The sequence below is a fragment of the Tiliqua scincoides genome, chromosome 2, assembly GCF_035046505.1.
Source record: "Tiliqua scincoides isolate rTilSci1 chromosome 2, rTilSci1.hap2, whole genome shotgun sequence".
NCBI lineage: Eukaryota > Metazoa > Chordata > Lepidosauria > Squamata > Scincidae > Tiliqua > Tiliqua scincoides.
Genome location: NC_089822.1, coordinates 267,160,769 through 267,179,514, shown reverse-complemented (window position 1 = coordinate 267,179,514; position 18,746 = coordinate 267,160,769). Strand labels below are relative to the sequence as shown.

The 18,746-nt window shown below is 46.9% G+C and overlaps 1 protein-coding gene across 3 annotated transcripts; it reads left to right on the top strand.

The window, feature by feature from the left end:
- On the top strand, positions 1-15,575 carry LOC136640380 (zinc finger protein ZFP2-like). 3 transcript variants are annotated; one of them, XR_010793783.1, is made up of 7 exons: positions 1-119; positions 1,096-1,260; positions 1,360-1,997; positions 2,721-2,803; positions 4,656-4,782; positions 9,001-14,482; positions 14,574-15,575. XR_010793783.1 is itself a non-coding variant. In XM_066615460.1 (6 exons), exons 3-6 carry the CDS (start codon positions 1,658-1,660, stop codon positions 10,569-10,571), a joined length of 2,121 nt encoding a protein of 706 aa, XP_066471557.1. In that variant the 5' UTR covers positions 1-119; positions 1,096-1,260; positions 1,360-1,657; the 3' UTR covers positions 10,572-14,483. The 3 variants fall into 3 exon arrangements, 2 of the variants coding, with proteins under 2 accessions (XP_066471557.1, XP_066471558.1); XM_066615460.1 differs by lacking the exon at positions 14,574-15,575 and having other exon boundaries at positions 9,001-14,483; XM_066615461.1 differs by lacking the exons at positions 1,096-1,260; positions 14,574-15,575 and having other exon boundaries at positions 9,001-14,483.
- Positions 15,576-18,746: the final 3,171 nt, after the last annotated feature.

Genomic DNA, 18,746 nt, shown 5'->3' with positions numbered 1-18,746 from the left:
AAAGATGGCGGAGCCTCTTGGAAGCGGCTCAGGTGAGGCTGGGGGATGGAGGCAGGTGCGGAGTCCGCAGCGCGCCGGCGAGCACCCGAGGACTGGGCCTCCAGGGCTCAGGGAGAACAGTAGGTGCCCTTTGGGGAGAGCTGGCTCTGAGCGTCCCTGGAACTGCAGGCGGAAAGGGAGGTGGGGGGCGGCGGAGCACGCAGAGGGGCCCCTTCGAGGGGGGAGGGGCAAGCAGGGAGTTCTACATTCCCAGAGTAGGACAGTCCTGAGACAGGCCAGAGAGGAGATCCCACCTCCCCCTGTGGCAGGGGGTTCCACAGGCCCAGAGGAGGAGAGCCCTGAGACAGGCCAGCGAGGAGATCCCACCGCCCCCTGTGGCAGGGCGTTCCACAGGCCCAGAGGAGGAGAGATCCTGAGGCCGGGGCAGCGAGGAGTCCCTGTCACCCCTGCTTCTCTGCTCAGAGGGTTCTAGGGCTGGGGCAGGGGCTGACCCCTGGAGGGCCCAGGGGGCTCCCCAACCTGCACTCCTGAGGCGGAGCTCCCATGTCTGCTTCCTGCAACTTAGGGGGCTCCTGAAATGCTGGGCACGTGTCTTGCACACTGTTAGACGTCCAGCACATTGAGCATACTTTGTGAACTGGCATAGAGACCAACAAGCCATGTCTCATGAGCGGGGAGAGGCAGAGAAGGTGCTGGCTCAGTAGCATAGCCAGAGGTGTGCAGAGCACCAGGTTTCACGGAGCCTCACCCCCTCACCTCCCCTTCGGAGCCATCCCAGGCCGCCAGAGGAACATGGAGGTGAAGGCTGGGAGCTGGAGCCACCAAGAGCACGCGGAGCCGGCTGCAGAGCCTGTGGGGCCCTTGGCCTCTTGGCGGGAATCTGCACCTCTGAGTCCCGGACCCTCCGCTCCAGCCTCCATGGCACTCCTGTCCTGGTCTGGTCTTGGCATCTGGTCTCTGCTTTGACTTCACTGCTAATCATCCTGGGGAAACTTTGCTAATTCTCCCACACTTGGACTTGCTTTGTGTATTTCTGATGTTCTCTGCTTTGTCTTATTATAACCCTCTTAAGATAACTCTGTCTTATCTCTGCAGATAACTCTGCAGCACCTCCTTCCTTTAAGGCGAATGGTTTCCTCCCTTTGGTCAAAGACCCCATGTGATGAAACCTTGCTGAGGAAGCTCCTCCAACCACTGCCCAGCCTCCCCAGAGAGAACTGCAAGTTCTTTTTGTCCATAGTTGCTGTCAAGGATATTCTTGTGAGTTCTCCCACACTTGGACTTGCTTTGTGTATTTCTGATGTTCTCTGCTTTGTCTTCTTGTAACCCCTTTAAGATAACTCTCTGTCTCTTCATTAGGTGTTGCATCTTCAGTACTGAAAGGAAGAATCAGCAACAGACCTGGTAGAACAGGATCCCTGTGGGTGCTCAGAATCCCTTGACTGGGTAAACTGCCTCCCTGCAGCACCTCCTTCTGTCAAGGTGAAAATTTCCTCCCTTTGATCAAAGACCCCATGTGATGAAGCCTTGCTGAGGAAGCTCCTCCCACCACTGCCCACCCTCCTGCCCCAGAGTGAACTGCAAGTTCTTTTAGTCCATAGTTGCTGTCAAGGACGGATGGACTGAGCTAAGCTGGGAGCATCTCTTCTGCCTGGAAATGGCTGTGGAGCAAGGGGGAGAACTCCTAGCTCTGGGTCTGCACCACCAGCCTGCACTAGAGGAACATGTGAAGCCGGGATTGAAAATGGAGCAAGAGGAGCCAGAAAGTCTCCAGCCAGGGACAAGGCTGGCAGAACCTGAGGACCTCTCCCCTGCAGCCCGGATGGAGGTTCTCATGCAGCATCTGAACTGGGCAGAGCCACTGCACATTAAACAGGAACCAGAAGAGGGATTGTCATTGCAGCAGTGGGAAGCACAATGGCGGGAGTTCCTTGAAGCACTGCAGACCCCTTTCTCTGAAGAGGGAAGCCCACAGCTCCCAGGAACCGTGCCATGGGGTGAGACACACATGCTCTGACCAGCTGAAAACTGAACACAGATTGGCATGTAGATGCTTCCATGCCCTCCTCAGAACCCGCTCCAGCTCATCACTGTCCTTAAAATATCATGCTCCTTCCCTATTCAGGAGAAGTCTGAGTAGGGGGAATTACCACTGCTCAAGCTCTGAACACTGCCTTGGTTGATGCAGCTCAGCAGTAAGATAGAAAGAGCAGAGTACAATAACTTTATTAAAGTCGTTAAAATGACACAAACTTTTGTGGAAGAAAAGCCACTGCGCCCTAATTCTTTTTAAAACAAGGGCACAATATTGCCAGCTTGCCTCCCGACACCAGCTCCCTGCAGCAGGCCAGACAGTGTCTTGCTGTCAGTGTAATCAGGCAGAAGCAGAGTGCAAAGGCAGTAGCCCCCCTGCCATTTGCACCCTACCCTGTCTCTAGATTCATGTGTCTTTTATGCTAATGTACACTGATAGACCTGCCCTCTGTGCCTTCTTTTCAACCCACTGTCAGGTTAGCTGAGGTAATGGGACTTGCCACATGCGTCTGGGGAGCACCTTCTGGGCAGTAAGGATGTGTTGTGAGAAGAGGACTTCCTGCTGGAATTCCTGCCGTCTTCTCAGACTCTGTCAACAGGCAGAAGATCAGAGCCGGATCCTGGAAGAAGAACTTTTAGTTATAACCTGAGTTGGAGCAATAAAGTCTCCCTTCTGTCTCTTGCAGGCAGTGGAGTAGCCTTGGCATCATGTTCTGTGTCGCCTCCTCCGTGGGCTGCAGAAGGAGGGGCTGCTACGAAGTCTGCTCAGGTAGGGGGCAGGTGACCAGGGAAGCCTGCAGGGAGTGGCAACAGAAGGGGCTGCCTCCTTTGCTTCTTCCTTTCCTGTTGCTTCTGGTGCTGCAAGATGTGGGGGTGCCCATTTGCAGATTATTCCACAGGAATGCCATCAGGAGTGCCTTTATGTGCAAGTGGCAGTTGCCCCTTTAGACTGGCATCATCTGATCACATTGGTGGGAGTCAGGAGGGGCAGGGCTCCTTCTCTGCTTGCAGGAATGGAAGTTGCTCACAGCTCATGTCTCAGAAGCTGCTCTAAATACCCTGCAGATCACCAGGGCAGTTTGCAGAGAGAGGCAGGAATGAAGGTTCATTATGAATCAAAGACGTAACTGTAGGAAGCACCATGAACTGCTTTGGGCCTGTGTAGTTTAAGTAGAGCTTATTTCCACACAGCACGGTGCCCAAGAACTGGAGATGGCTAGAACCATCCATGTGTATGAGCTGTCATTACAGGTGCTGGCCAAATGTAGAACCTGAGCTTCTCCTGCTCCTTTGAGAGCCTTCCTGCCATCTTGCCCTGGACCACTGCTCAGGCAGGATGCTGTCTGTGGTTCTGCTGGTGCTGAGTGGATAAGCAGAGGTTGAGCTCCAGGTGCTATTAAGTTTTAGGACAGGTGAAGAAGTGTTGCCTTTGCAAGGATAAGTCACTCTGCGCATGCCCAAGGGCACTTTCTCCAGCTGTCCTTTACAGCAGTGGTTCTCACAGATTTAGCACCAGGACCCACTTTTTAGAATGAGAATCTGTCAGGACCCTCCGGAAGTGACATCATCAGGCAAGAACACTTTTAACAACCTAGGCTGCAATCCTACCCACACTTACCCAGGAGTAAGTCCCATTTACTATCCTTGTTAAAAGAAAATACGTAGTAGCTTGTTCAAAGTACAGGTCTGTAACATTTCCCCAAATGCAGTCACATACCATGGTAGCATCAAGTCTAATATATGAAAAATAAAATATTGAAATGAATAGGGATCCACCTGAAATTGGCTCGTGACCCACCTAGTGGGTCCCGACCCACAGTTTGAGAAACACTGCTTTACAGAAAGGTTTAGCTCCCCTTCAAAGGGAACTGAGCCATGCTGAGTTAGATTCAGCCCCAGATGCTGGAAAGTTTGCTAACAGAAAAAAGGTGACAGCTGTCAATCAACTCCGTTAATAAGCAGTGTAAATGGGCTCTCCCTTGATGGGGGGCCTTCAGAGCAGCCACCTGCTGGGGTGTTCTAGCTCTGGCTCCTACACTGAGCAGGAGATTGGAGTGGATGACCTTGCAGGACCCTCCAGTTCCTGGATTCTGTGAAAGCTACAGAGACCATAAGGACTGAGGTGTCACGGGGTTGGCTGCCTGTGCAGTGTGCAGGAGGGGTCTGCAAGATCTGGCAGGGGGCTCTGTGACTTGAGGAAGGATTGCATGGGGGTCTTCTGGAAGCAGAAGTTTGGTGCGATGCTGTTTGTTCTTTGTTGTCATTCTAATGAACAAAACTTAGGGCGCAATCCTAACCCTTTATGTCAGTGCTTTCCAGCACTGACATAAGTGCTTTCCAGCACTGACATAAGGACAATGCAGCTCTGGGGGAAGGGAACAAACATTCCCTTACTTTGAGGAGGCCTCTGTGAGTGACATCCAATTGCAGGATGCAGCACATGTGCCATTGGCATTGCTATGCCAGTGCTGGAAAGGATTGCACCCTTAAAAACTCAACTGCCATTTTTTAAATTGCTGAAATGCAAAGGGTTGAGCTTTGCAGGAAAATATCAGATTTCCCCGCCTTGAGGCTCTGAAATGTGTCTTGGTTAGGAATAATTTGTGCCTTTCTTTATTCAGGCTCCGGTGTCCTTTGAGGAGGTGGCTGTGTCTTTCTCCAAGGAGGAGTGGGCTCTGCTGGAGCCCAACCAGAAGGCCCTGTATGCAGAAGTGATGCTGGAGAATCTGGAGAATGTGGCTTTTCTGGGTAAGTCAGGACCCCTTTGCTTAATCTCCCTAGTTCTGGGACTCCAAACTATGGCTTGGGGGCCATATCCAGCCCCGCACAAGATTTTATCCAGCCTTCAACAACTTAATGTTGCTGATATTTTTGCTAACTTTTGATATGTTTATGCATTATGTGTCGTTTCTCAGTTTCAGCACGGCCTTGTTTCTTAGTCTTAGTCTTCAGCCTTGGAAGACTATGGTATTGTGCTCTGAATGGTGGTTCTGGAATAGAGTGCCCTCTGCAGTGTGCAAAGCCTGGGTAAAGTAGATATGGAGGATAGACTGTTTCCCATGCAGCAAATCCCCCCTCTCCACGTTGCTGAAATGGTCCATGGAAAGGCAGAAGCCAATACGGTTGGTTCTAGCAGCGTCGCAGGAGTTGCCAGAACGTGACTGTGTTCAGCCATGAACTGCGTCAGGGACTCCGGCTCCGGATTTTGCCTGGAGGTTGACTCCTGAAGCCTTTTCCATAACTGGATATGGAAACAAGGCAGTGGAGGTTTGGAATCAGAATTTTCCTTCTCTCAGATGAGCTGCCTTCCCAGGCTGAAGAGTCCCATCTACCTGGTGGCTGTTTAGTCACTTCTTATGACAAGTACAGCCAAACTGAGGGTCTATTCTTATCCCCCAGCCCCCAGGGGTTTGTTTCTTAGTAATGGTCACTTAAGAGGAGGTGGCTGTGTCTTTCTCCAAGGAGGAGTGGGCTCTGTTGGAGCCCAACCAAAAGGTAGTAATGTTTTTTAATGATGGTCACATTTCTCTTTGTTCACAATTGTGCTGATTACAAAAAAGGTGCAAGTAAAACTTACTGATTCATTTAAATTTCATTCATTCATTTATTAAACTGATTTTTTTGTGTATAAAGTATACAGTGTAGTTCCCTCTAACGGAAAAGTTTGGAGGCCCTTGCCCTAGATGCTAAAAGATGGATAGTTTTATCACCAACATGGAGTGTTTATCACCAATGATTCTGCAGAGGAATGGGGAGCAAGTGCCAGGATGGAAAGTTTCCAAAGTGACAAAGATCCTTAAGGGAGGGGGCAGTGGCTCTGTGGCAAAGAAGCTGCTTGGCAAGCAGAAGATCCTGAGTTCAGGCCTTGCTGCATTTCCAGGTGGGGATCCGAAAACTTCCCCCAAACCCTGGAGAGCCATTCTGGGCTGCTAGAGACAAGTTCCTAGGTGAATGCCTGGCATAGCTCCAAAGGGGAGGGGCTGCTTGAACAGCATGGCGATGCGCCTGCAAAACTTTGTGCTTTGCACCTCTTCTAGCTACGCTACTCTGTGCATCTTTTATAGATTGTGAGCCCTTTTGGGACAGGGATCCATTTAGTAAATTTATTTTGTCTATTGTAGCAGTGACTTTTGGGGAGCAACCTAGGAGGTTGCTGGATGTAGGTACGAGAGCAGAAGCAAATGAAAAGTCAGACAGAAAATCAAGAGTCAGCAGACATATTGAGGGTTGAGAGAGAGACAAGCTGCTTGTACGAGCCTTCTCACTGCTCTTTTATTGAACATTGCAACATCAGTTACATTCCGTTCCTAGATAGTGTGCCACATTAGAATCTCATACAGGGGCTTAGAACAATGGGTGCTGTTTTCCAAGTGCCATATCAGCTATTGTCACACTTCAGCCTGGGAACTAGCACCCCCTTCGGTGTGCCGTAATGGGGGGAGGCTTGCCTGCATTGCCATGTCACCAAGGCTTTCTGTGTGCCTCTGCATAAGCACTTAAAACACCACAGTCTATAAACTGCTTGTGGGAACTCTTTTGTTGAAAGAGGTACATAAATATTCTTAATGATAATCAGATATAATACTGCAACTCCTATTCAGTTGTGTGAGTGTCATCAAGTTGGCCACTGGCTTTTTGTTGGTTACTGATTTGTTGTTTGACCTTTGCTTCCCCCCCTCCCGCATTTTGAGACAAAATAGGCAAAAAAGTCAGTGGCTTCTCAGAGCGGCACACAGCCACTCCGATCACACCATAACTGACTCTGGCCTTTACAGTGTGGACTGCCATAGAGTTCTATTTTGTCCCCCATGATTTTTTGTATCTACATAAAGCTGCTGGGGAAAATAATTCAGGGATCATCCAGCTCTATCTGTCCTTGCCATCCCATTCCAGGGAGGCTATGCAGGTCCTGGAGAACTGCCTGGAGGCGGTTGGGGTCTGGATGAGGGCACTAGGTTGAGGCTGAATCCAGAAAAGACAGGCCTCCTCATCAGGAAATCCTTAATGCAGGTAATAAAGCATCTGCCCTCTGAATGGGGTAGCACTCCTGCAGGATCCAATGCGCAGTTTGGGATTGCTCCTGGACTCACAGCTCTCCCTGGAGAACCAGGTGGCAGCTGTGGCCAGGAGTGTGTTTGCCGAGTTTTGTCTGGTACACCAGCTATAGCCATACTTGAGTCAATCAGACCTGACCACAGTGGTCCATGCCTTAGTGACTTCAAGACTGGATTACTGTAATGTTCTGTATGTGGGGCTGCCCTTGAAGGTTTGGAAACTGCAGTTAGTGCATAATGCGGCAGCCTGGGTGTTTACTGGACCTAAGCCATTTCGATCTGTTGGACTGCTGCTCTAGCAACTGCACTGGATGTCCATTCCTTTCTGGACCCAATGCAAGGTGCTGATATTGACCTTTAAAGCCCTTCAAGGTGCTGATCTTGATCTTTAAAGCTAGTCACGGTTGGGGTTCAGATGATCTGAGGGACCACCTTCTCCCATATTTTCTGACTTGATCTCTATGGTCATCTGAAGGGCTTTTCTGCAAGTGCCTCCTTTATCCCAAGTTAGAGGGATGGAGGCATTGGGGGTGGGCCTTCTGTATAGTGGTGCCACAATTATGAAATTCCCTACCTGGGGAACTGAACTGGAAGTATTTGGCAGTGATGTCACCATGGTTACTTTCTGATTTTTTCATATGGAGGGGTGTAAAAAATTTTTTTGAGCCCTGGAGGCCAAGGTGCCTCAGCTGTGTCTGGTTATGGTGTTGTGCGAGAAGGAAGAGTAGTCCCTGTTTCCACTCTATCCATCCCATTCACAATGTTATATGTTTCAGTCCTGACCCCCTTGGGAACCTTGGAAAGAAACTCTGCAAAGTCACAAGAATTCATTTCTTGTGACTTTGTGCTGTGCAGTCATGTTGACACCTCTCAGTGATCTCTCCCCCTTCCGTTTTTGTCTGTTGGTTGGTGACAAGGCTCTACTGCCACAAGGGCAATACAATTGGATACTAAGCAGGATGGGAGATGAAATGGATCCACTCCTGATCTCTCCAGCTCAGCCCCGTACCTTCTCCTTGCCATTTGAAAAAGAATGAAACCGTTCAGGGGAAAGCCCCACTGTACAAAACAGGTGATCCAGCGTTCCTCAGACACTACTACACCACTGAAGCTGCTGAGAGAATCTAAAGGGAATACCCCTATCCTGTGTCCCTCTAAAGCAGGGGTCTCCAACCTTTTCAGTAGGAGGGCCACATCGTATATTTTACATAATTTCCCAAGCCTAAAAATCAGCGATGCAGAACACCGTCTCTGGTCGATCCTGTGTCCCTCTAAAGCAGGGGTCTCCAGTCTTTTCAGTAAGAGGGCCACATCGTATATTTTACATAATTTCCCGAGCTGAAAAATCAGCCATGAAGAGCACCGTCTCTGGTCGATCCATTGTGAAACCTGGTTTGTTGTGATTTGTTTTTATGTGTGCAAAAGTGTGCTGTCTCCTCACTGTGATCGTTTTACAGCGTAGTTGAAAACTCAACATGTGGAAACTGAATTTCTTTTATCGGCAGGGATGAGGTTGACATTGAATAATTATGCTATGAGCATGGCCCAGGTGACTGAAAGTGAGGGTTAGCCAGGCTGGCACTCTCTGGCCATATAGAGAGAAGTGCGGCAGACTGAACTGCACATGTTGACTGTCCAACTGTGGTTGGGGAAAAAAATTATTTAAGTTGCTGCAGCCCAGATAAAGTCTTGTGGCAGGCCAGATTTGGCCCCCGGACCGGAGGTTGGAACCCCTGCTCTAACCGCTAGTTAGCGGTTGGAGTTGGTGACTGAGAAGGGCTGTAATCCTGTGCATAATTTCTTGGGAGTCATTTCTGCTGAATCCATTGGGTTTACTTCTGAGCATATATGCCATATGTGCATTAGAGCTTCCATCTCTCTGCTGCTAATCAAGATTCTCTCTCTGTTCCAGGAAGGAGCCGGCAAGACCATGAGGATCAGAAGGAGCCCTGTGGGGTGTCACCGGAAATGACCTTGCGTGATGTAGTGACTTTTAGAGACCAGGATGGATCAGGGAGGCAGGGGGGAAGACCAGCACCTGTCAAGAGGACTGAAGCGCTCATTTTTCAGGTTTCTGATTTCCATGAAATCCAAAGACAACAAGAACATCCAAAGGGGAAGAGAAGGGAAAAGGGAGAAACCCTCAGTTCTGAATTCTACATTAATGAATACAGTGAACCCTTCACAGGGAAGAAATGGTTGAAGTGCTCTGAGTGGAGAAAGAGCTTCAGGTCAAGCATACTACTTGTTTCCCATGAGAAGTTCCAGACAAGTGAGAAAGCTGCGCATGAAGACATGTCAATGAAGCAGGAGGGAAGCCAGACAGAGACATGGAGAAATAACTCTGATGCTCATCAGGCTGGGGATTTGAGTGTCTTTCTAGATAATCCAGAACCAGAATCTAGAAAGAGGAAGGAAAAATCCCCTCAGAGTACAAAAACCTTCAACAGTAGATCAAAACCTGGAAAACAAAGAGGAGAGAAACCTCATAAATGCTTTGAATGTGGAAAGAGCTTCAGTCAGAACTCAAAACTCACAGTGCATCAAAGAACCCACACCGGGGAGAAACCATATACATGCCTGGAGTGTGGAAAGAGCTTCAGTCAGAACGGAAGGCTGAATGAGCATCAAAGAACCCACACTGGGGAGAGACCGTATATATGCTTGGAGTGTGGAAAGAGCTTCAACCAGAGGGCAAACCTTGCTGTGCATCAAAGAATCCACACTGGGGAGAAACCATATAAATGTTTGGAGTGTGGCAATGGCTTCATTCGCAGAGAAAGCCTGACTTTGCATCAAAGAACCCACACTGGGGAGAAACCATATAAATGCTTGGAGTGTGGAAATAGCTTCAGGCAGAAATCAGGCCTGACTGTTCATCAAAGAACCCACACTGGGGAGAAACCATATAAATGTTTGCAGTGTGGAAAGAGCTTCAGTAAGAGGTCAAGCCTGACTTTCCATCTAAGAACCCACACTGGGGAGACACCATATAAATGTTTGCAGTGTGGAAAGAGCTTCTGTCAGAGGTCAAGCCTGACTCACACTGGGGAGACACCATATAAATGCTTGGAGTGTGGAAAGAGTTTCAGTAACAGGTCAAACCTCACAGTGCATCAAAGAATCCACAGTGGGGAGAAACCATATAAATGCTTTGAGTGTGGAAAGAGCTTTAGTGAGAGGTCAAAACTCACTGTGCATCAAAGAACTCATACTGGGGAGAAACCATATAAATGCTTGAAGTGTGGAAAGACCTTCTGTAAGAGTTCAAACCTGACTGTCCATCAAATCGTCCACACTGGGGACAAACCATATAAATGCTTAGAGTGTGGAAAGAGCTTCAGGCAGAGCTCAAACCTGACTGTGCATCAAAGAATCCATACTGAAGAGAAACCATATAAATGCTTGGAGTGTGGAACGACCTTCGGACAGAGATCAGACCCGACTGCATCAAAGAATACATACTGGGGAGAAATCATATAAATACTTGGCATATGGAAAGAGCTTTATTCAGTGTGCAAGTCTGACTGCATGAAATTATATAAATGCTTTGTGTGTGGAAGAGGTTCATTCAGAGGATAGAATAGGTGAAGCTCTTTTTCCTCTCACACAACACCAGAACTAGGGGACATCCACTAAAATTGAGTGTTGGGAGAGTTAGGACAGACAAAAGAAAGTATTTCTTTACTCAGCGTGTGGTTGGTCTGTGAAACTCCTTGCCATAGGATGTGGTGATGGCGTCTGGCCTGGATGCCTTTAAAAGGGGATTGGACAAGTTTCTGGAGGAAAAATCCATTATGGGTTACAAGCCATGATGTGCATGTACAACCTCCTGATTTTAGAAATGCGCTATGTCAGAATGCCAGATGCAAGGGAGGGCACCAGGTCTCTTGTTATCTGGTGTTCTCCCTGGGGCATTTGGTGGGCTGCTGTAAGATACAGGAAGCTGGACTAGATGGGCCTATGGCCTGATCCAGTGGGGCTGTTCTTATGTTTGCTACTACTGGCATGACTTGCCTTTGAGGGGGTGGATCAGGGCCTTCTGTGAGTACCCTCACTGGAACAGTGCCACAGGCTGCTTTGTCAGGTGACCATACCTCTGGTTGGAAAGACACCCAAGGGTCTGTAGTTAGGGTGCACAAGGGCATAGATGCCTTAATAGCTGCACACCGATGAATTGCAGAAATCAGTTCTGTTCCCTTTTCCCACTTCCATAGCCATCTGTTAGCAAGGTATGGTGAGTTTCTCTTTTACAAAGAAAGGGTTTCCTAGGAGGTTGGGTCCTCCGCCTTTTTTTAAACCTCCTGTCAGAAAGCCAGTTGCTTTGCCTATGGTGTAGGGAATGTCTTTCCAAATGGGAATTATTTCCTTCCCTCCAGTGGAACCTACAATTATTTTATGCTGCCCTGGGGGGTGGCTGGAATTAATTGGGCAAGTCAAAACATTTAAGGAGGCTCCTGTATCTAGTAAAACTACTTTGAATTCCCGGATCCCCTAAAAATGCCTCCCCTGTAGGGCACCCCCAAATGTCGTATTCTAACTTTGCTATAACTGAGGTGGCCTCATGGGGACCCGGGCCTCCTCGTTGTGTGTCTGCAAGGGAGCTGCTTATTGGGGCAGATGGTTCTACCTGTTGGACAGCTGCTATAGGCTCAGGAGCTTTGGGACTGTATTTTGTGGCTAATTCTATTAACTCTTGCAGAGTAGCTTTTCCCCAAAACTCTTTAGGAACTCCTCTCTCTGCTAGTTGTTTTCTTAAGAGAGCTTTAGATGCCTCTAGTTCATTGTCTCTCTCAGGAGAGTTGTTTATTCCTCTGCCCTGATTCTGACTGTTAAATGGATTGAATTTCTGGTTCCCATTTCTCTTCCAATTTTGACCTTTATTGCTGGTACCTCTAAATCGGGAATGAGAACCATAATCAGAGAAGGTTACTGCCTGGATTGGTTCCTCTTGGATCTCCTTTTGTTTGTGTGTTGCACTCCCCATTCCAGTAACTCGCATCAGTTCAGATGCTTGATCTAGCTTAAGTTGCAGAATAACATAGGACAGATGGGTAGTATTGATTAGGCCAAGATGAATTTTAGTTTGCTTATTTAAAGCATCATAAACTCCAGATGTGAAATCTGGTATATCGAAGTCATACCTGCCCCCTAACCGAGGGACTGCACCAGCTAACAGAGCCATCAACTTCCTTCGTTCTAAAAAAGCATTTGGGCTCTCATTTTCATATTGTTCAGTGTTATGGTAGAGTTTTGGCATGGAGGTGCCTGGTTTCAAGGTGTGCAAGACTAATCTCATCCAAGGGAGCATTTCTAAGCCATGCAGATTCTGAGCAGCCACAAGGCTATCCAGAGCTGCACTGTCATGTCCCTTTGCACATTTTTGTGCTAGGGGAGAGAGATCTGTCAATGTTAAATTGGGATAGCGCCTATAAACTTTGCACATGCAGTCAAGGCAGTTGCCTCTTGATAAAGTACCAAGTTCTCTGGCAACAGCTTCTAATTCTGAGGGTTTCCATGGGACATAAACCACTTCACTGGTGATATTATTAGCCACAATTTGCCGTGTGGTAACGGGATTAACTGGGCAATGTGTCTCTCCTTCCCATTGAGGGTTAAATGGAGACTCTGGCGCTGAATCAGAGGGCAAGGTTTTCTCTGATTCAAAAATTTCTTTGGCTCCACTCCCATAGATTGCTGCAATGGCCTCTTTATGGGAATTCAAAACCTCCTTTATTTGCTGAATTTGGTTCTGGCAATGAATATGGCTTATAGCCTGTTTGTTCTGTTGAGCTTGGGTCATAAGTTTTAACACTAAGTTTCTAGTTTGTTCTAAATCCTCCTTTAGCTTGCTATTCTCTTGTTTATATTTATGAACCTCTGCATACTCTTCTACTAACTTCCTCTTTTCTATGGTGTAAATGGCATGTTCATTTGTGTGATGTTGTAATTGCCTGGTCAGATCACTTATTCTAGCCTCTTTCTCTGCTTCCTGCCTGGCTTTGTCTATCTGGGCATTATTTAAGATTTGTATGCTTTTCTGGAAGGTCAAAATACCATTCCACAAAGCATGGCCAAAAACAGCATCTTTCTTTTTTCCTCTTGGATTGTATTTCTTTTTATATTCCTCACAAAGATGAATCCTCTTTCCACAAATGTCTTCATCTTCAAAGCATCCAAATGCCCTAGGACTCTGTCCTTTTTTTCCTAACCATTTCTCCAGACAGTTAATTCCTGAGCTTGTGTACAAACTCTGAGTTTCTTTACCTTCTGCTTTTTCACCACTCATTAGCATATTTCCTTTTTCTCTCTTATATATGCTTACTTTGCTTGCCAATTGCTTCAGTTAAAGCACACCAAAAAGGAACTCTTATTGAGGCTTTCTGACTCATAAAGAGCAAATAGCAGTAGTAGGAAGTACATACTTTATGTCAAACTAACTTTGACAGCTGAAGTCCTGCCCCTTTTTACCAGAAATCCCGCCCCCTAAGGGGGTTCAAGTGACCCCTCAAACAACTCCTCCAAACTGTCGACCACTAGGGAAGGGTTTTGTAGCACCCCGACATTTGGTTTGGCTGGAAAAGGAGCCCCCCATAAAGTGCTGGAAAAGGGTTCATGTGATGCCTCAAACAACTCACCCCATTCCCCTCGACCACTAGGGAGGGGTTTTGTAGCACCCCGACATTTGGTTTGGTAGGAAAAAGAGCCCGCCAATGAAGTGTGGGAAAGGGGTTCATGTGACCCCTCAAACAACTCATCCCATCGCCGCCGACCAATAGGTGCAGGTTTCATAGCTCTCGGACCACCATGTGGAGCCAATGGGAAAAATGGGGGATTGGGAACAGGTCCGAACATGTCCTTGTATTTAAGGCCCAGGGCCTTTGGGGGGAGGGAGAAACCCATTCACCCTTTGCGGTTGTTGCTGTTTCTGCAATGGCCTCCCCTCTGAAAAGCTCACCCGCTTCGCCTTCTGAGATGGAGGCTCCCCAGTTGGAGTGCGAATCCCCTGCCGGGGAGGAGAGTGAAAATCACACTATGGTGATGGTCAAGATGGAGAGCCCCGAGGAGAAGGAGAACGTGCTGCCTTCTTAGAGGGGAGACCCCGGTCAGACCCGAATCGCCTAATAGTAGCACGCTTAGATCAGTGTTTGAGAATCTTCCCTACCGGGCTTCAGGCTCTGAGCGATTGACGGATTCTCCTCTGAGGAAGAAAAGCCGCTGCTGTGAAATCAATGTCAGTGGTGAATTTTGTAGGCCGATACCTATGGAGCTTCTTTTCTAGCTGGCTTGGGATGAAGAGACTGCGTTTTCCCCCGGCCGGCTGTGACTGCGGGTTTGCGCTTTTCCACTCAGTGTCTGAGTATCCTAAGGCTGCAGCAATTAAGATTTCGCAGGTAACATTTTTACATTTATGGTTGATCCTCATTGCAACTGTATTAATGGACTAGAAATTAAGATTGTTTTTTTTATATATATTTTTTAAAGGAGAAAGAATGTCCCGGATCTCCAAACACCCGGACGGTTCCAGGAAATCAAGAAGAAAAAGGCCGTACAAGTTTCCGTGAAATTTTCGGCCTTCAGAAGACCCGGGTGGAGCATTTCACCCCCAATTGCCGCTCAGGCGCTATGAAATCACTGATCAGAGCTACATTGTATGTGATTCTTAAGCATTGCTATAAGGGGTATTTACTTGACCGCTGCATTGGATGTAAAATTAAATCCAAGGAAGAGGAAGCCCACTTTTGCAGAAAATGGAGTAATTTTGATAGATTAGGATTGTTTTGTGTGTAAAAGAGTCTACCTGAAGGAAATTCTGAACACTGTGATTAGTATAGCTTACAGTTTTCGGTTTGTGCATCTGACAACCATTGATTATATTTTAAGCCTGTTTGCTAGCATGAATATCTTTCCTGACCCGCTGGTTTGGCTTAATACATTGGTGAACAGGGAGGATTACACTTACCTTGAGTATGTATATACCGTGGTTTCTAAAAAAAAGTATCAAAAGTTTCTTGCAAGAGGGCACTGCTGTCTAAGTGTTCATGATAAGTGAAGGAGATGCAAGAAAACCTTTGTATGATTTTTTAAAAAATAAAAGAAAATGGAAGACCCACAATGTATTTTTTTTTGAGGGGGAGGAGGGAGGAATGAACCAATAGGAATAGGCTTTCAGGAACATGTCTGGGCATGCCAGGGCATGCCCCTGTATTTAAGGCCCCGGCCCGAGTGTAAAAAAAATAAAAATAAAAATGGAGACTGTAGACGGGCAGTGCTTGGGTACAACTATCAATTTTTATAACACTGTGGATCCGCATAGTAATTCACTTGAATGGGGTATACACATGGATGATTTAATTGGAAAGGTCCCCTTGGAGAGTGAAGAACCAGAGCCCTGTATTGGACCTCCAGAGGGGGTTTTATACAGGGGTAGTTCTCTGCCTGACAGCCAGGAAAGTGAAGTGGATTCAGCACCCTATTGGATGCAATTCATGGTAAGAAAAAAAAAACTTTTTGGGGGGGAGGGTATGGGATGGTTTCGATATCAGGTACATGGCGTGGAGTGGTAATAATTTGCAATTTTCTTTTTTTAAAAAAAATCAGATACAGGAACTAGATGTTGCCCCACTAGACTGGTCGGGTGATGGGGATACCGGTGAAGATATCTGGAAAGTCCCAAAGACACCACAGTGGTGTCCATGCATGTCTGTATGTAAATTTCACAGGGGGTTCTAAAATATATTTTTAAATGAAGTAGACATCTCAACCAAAAGCCGAGTGAGACATGATTTTTTGTTTTTGTCTAGGAAATTGAAGATGATTTTGGGTGCATGACTCTCAGAGAGCCGTTAGGCTGTTCCTGCTTCCCTAAAAAGCAGGAGGAGGAATGAAAATAACTGTGAAGAAGAAAATAAAATAGAATTACATTATCTGATTGTGTGCGTTTCTGTGCTAACTGGAGCCATGGAAAAGCATGAGGAAATTTTAAAAGATATATATTATACACCTGGGGCGGTCGGGAGCTTTGGAGGGGTAAACACGCTCTTTCGAGAGGCCAAAAAGCAAAGTAAATCTCTGACTCAAAAACATGTTCGGGACTGGCTTGCAGAGCAAGATGCTTACACACTGCACAAACAGCACCGAGTATGATTTAAGAGAAACAAAATATTTGTTTCGGGAATGGATGCGCAGTGGCAGGCTGATTTAGTGGATATGCAACAGTTTTCTAAGTACAACACGGGACACAAGTACATTTTAATGGTGGTGGTTATACTTTCCAAATACGCATGGGCCAGAAGCTTGAAAGACAAATCAGGCAGCCAGGTGGCAACCGCTTTTCAACACATTTTCAAACCGGAGAATACCTCGCAAATTGCAGACTGATTCTGGTAAAGAATTTCTAAACCGTACTGTGAGAGAACTATTAAAAAAACACGGCGTCCATCACTTTGTTACAGGGAATGAGGTCAAAGCTGCGGTCGTGGAACGTTTTAATAGAACATTAAAATCAAGAATGTGGAGATTTTTCACAGCTAACAACACTTTTAGATACAAGGAAGTGCTACCGTGACTTATAAGCAGTTATAACCACACGGTGCACAGAACAACCAGGGTTCGACCTGTGGATGTGAACCACTCCAATGCCGGGGCTGTCTGGAAAACAGTGTACGGAGATTGGGTTAGAGGGAGAAAAGAGGTTTCTGTGTTCAGAAAAGGAGATCATGTGAGGATCTCAAAGCTCAAGGGGGTATTTGAAAAAGGTTACGAACAAAGCTTTACCAGTGAGATTTTCATAGTCGACCAAGTCAGCAGCAAGGGGAGAAGACCTGTGTACAGCTTAAAAGATTACAAGGGAGAGAGCATTGCGGGGACTTTCTATCCTGAAGAATTACAGAGAGTGAGGGCCAGAGAGGATAGGGTTTACAGGGTTGAAAAAGTTCTAGCTATGAGGGGAAGGGGGAAGAAAAAGCAACACTTGGTGAAATGGTTAGGGTGGCCTGACAAATTTAATAGTTGGGTCGCAGACTCTGAACTGTGTGAAGCTAAGTAGAGAAGGGGGAAAATGGCTGAAAACGATTTTTACACCACCCTTCCTAGCAACGCCTGCAATAAAATATTTGATCAGAACAGCAGTGTTGCCTTCACGATCCGGCTGGCGCGCTCCCTGGATCTGCCGGGGGAGTGGGAAGTGGGGTTAGCGGAGATACAGTACCCTCACACCTGGGACACACTCACAGATGATAGAAAGTTTCAAATTGATGATGGAAGGGCAGAATGGCTATTCACTCTATGGAGGGGTTATTACGCTTCAGTACCTGACATACTGGATAATACGAACAAGGTAATAAAGAGTCATATAAATCTACCACCTGATACATCTCTGACCTATGATTCTGTGGATAGGAAGGTCTATCTTATTGCCCCGTCGCTTCACAAAATTGAAGCAGAAGCGGAACTGTCTCATATGTTAGGGCTGGACATGAGTTTAGCCACCAAAAAATCAACCTTCACTGCGGATATTACAGGGGGGTTTAGCACCCTGTACGTTTACACAGACATTCTAGACCACCAGGTCTTGGGGGACTTTTATGTGCCTCTGTTGCAATGTGTTCCTATTCGCGGCAAGAACGGTGAACGAGTTACGGTGACTTATGATAGACCACACTATGTCAGCGTATGCAGGGACCATATAGACAGCATCACCGTGGAGATAAAGACAGACCAGAACAAAAACATGTCATTTCGTTTTGGCAAAGTGGTTGTGAAGCTACACTTCTGTCCCAGGAAAAACAGGATATTTTAAAAAAAACATGGTCCTTCTAAAACGCTACAGGGACCCAGCCCTTTTTACCAACTACTACAGGGTGCAGGCTGGGCATGGACTTCAAGGTTTTCATGGAGCGCCTGTTATGTATGGAGCGGGGGTCGGAGGCATATTCCGAAGTCTTTTTCGAAAGGCGGTTCCCCTTTTGAGGAGGGGGTTAGAGATTATTAAACCGCACATTAAATTAGCTGCCCGCAATATTACCTGGGACGTGGTTGGAAACGTTTCTCAGGCTGTATTGAATAAAGTTATACCACAGAAGGGGTCGGGTCTGATATACGTGAAAAGAAGGAAAGCGGTTAAACGAAAAGCGTCACAAGCGCTGCTGACAGGACCACCCTGTCCCTTTAAAAGAAGGGCTAAAAGTCGAAGGACTACACAGAAGAGAAAAGCTCAGAAGCCGAAGTGCAGAAAGAGAGTCCTCTCTAGAGACATACTTTTTTAAAAACGACCATGGCCTTTATTCACAGGTGCTCAGAAGAGTGTACAAAATCCGAACTAGACCTGTTCCAAATAGCCCCTACGCAGACCAGCATTGAAGGAAGCGTTTATGTGGAGGTGCCTCCGTTGACGGCTGTGACGGAGTCTTCATCATTGGAGTTTTTCATCGTGGGAAATGGGGAGGATTATTTGGATTTAAACAACACTCTACTTTACCCGAGGTGTAAAATTGTAAAAGAAGATGGGGGTAACATTGATCGACAGGCAGAAGTGGCATTGGTGAACTACCCTATCGCTTCCATTTTTAGTCAGCTGGACGTGACCCTGGGAGACAGACTCATCAGCCAGAGCAACAACTGCTATCCCTATAGGGCTTTCATCGAGTCTGTGCTAAA

Bases quoted from the DNA above. Each gene is read 5' to 3' on its own strand.
- LOC136640380 (XM_066615461.1), top strand. From the start codon at position 1,658: ATGGCTGTGGAGCAAGGGGGAGAACTCCTAGCTCTGGGTCTGCACCAC. The intron at 1,998-2,720 runs GTGAGACACACA...TGTCTCTTGCAG, and splicing joins CCCAGGAACCGTGCCATGGG to GCAGTGGAGTAGCCTTGGCA. The intron at 4,783-9,000 runs GTAAGTCAGGAC...TCTCTGTTCCAG, and splicing joins GGAGAATGTGGCTTTTCTGG to GAAGGAGCCGGCAAGACCAT.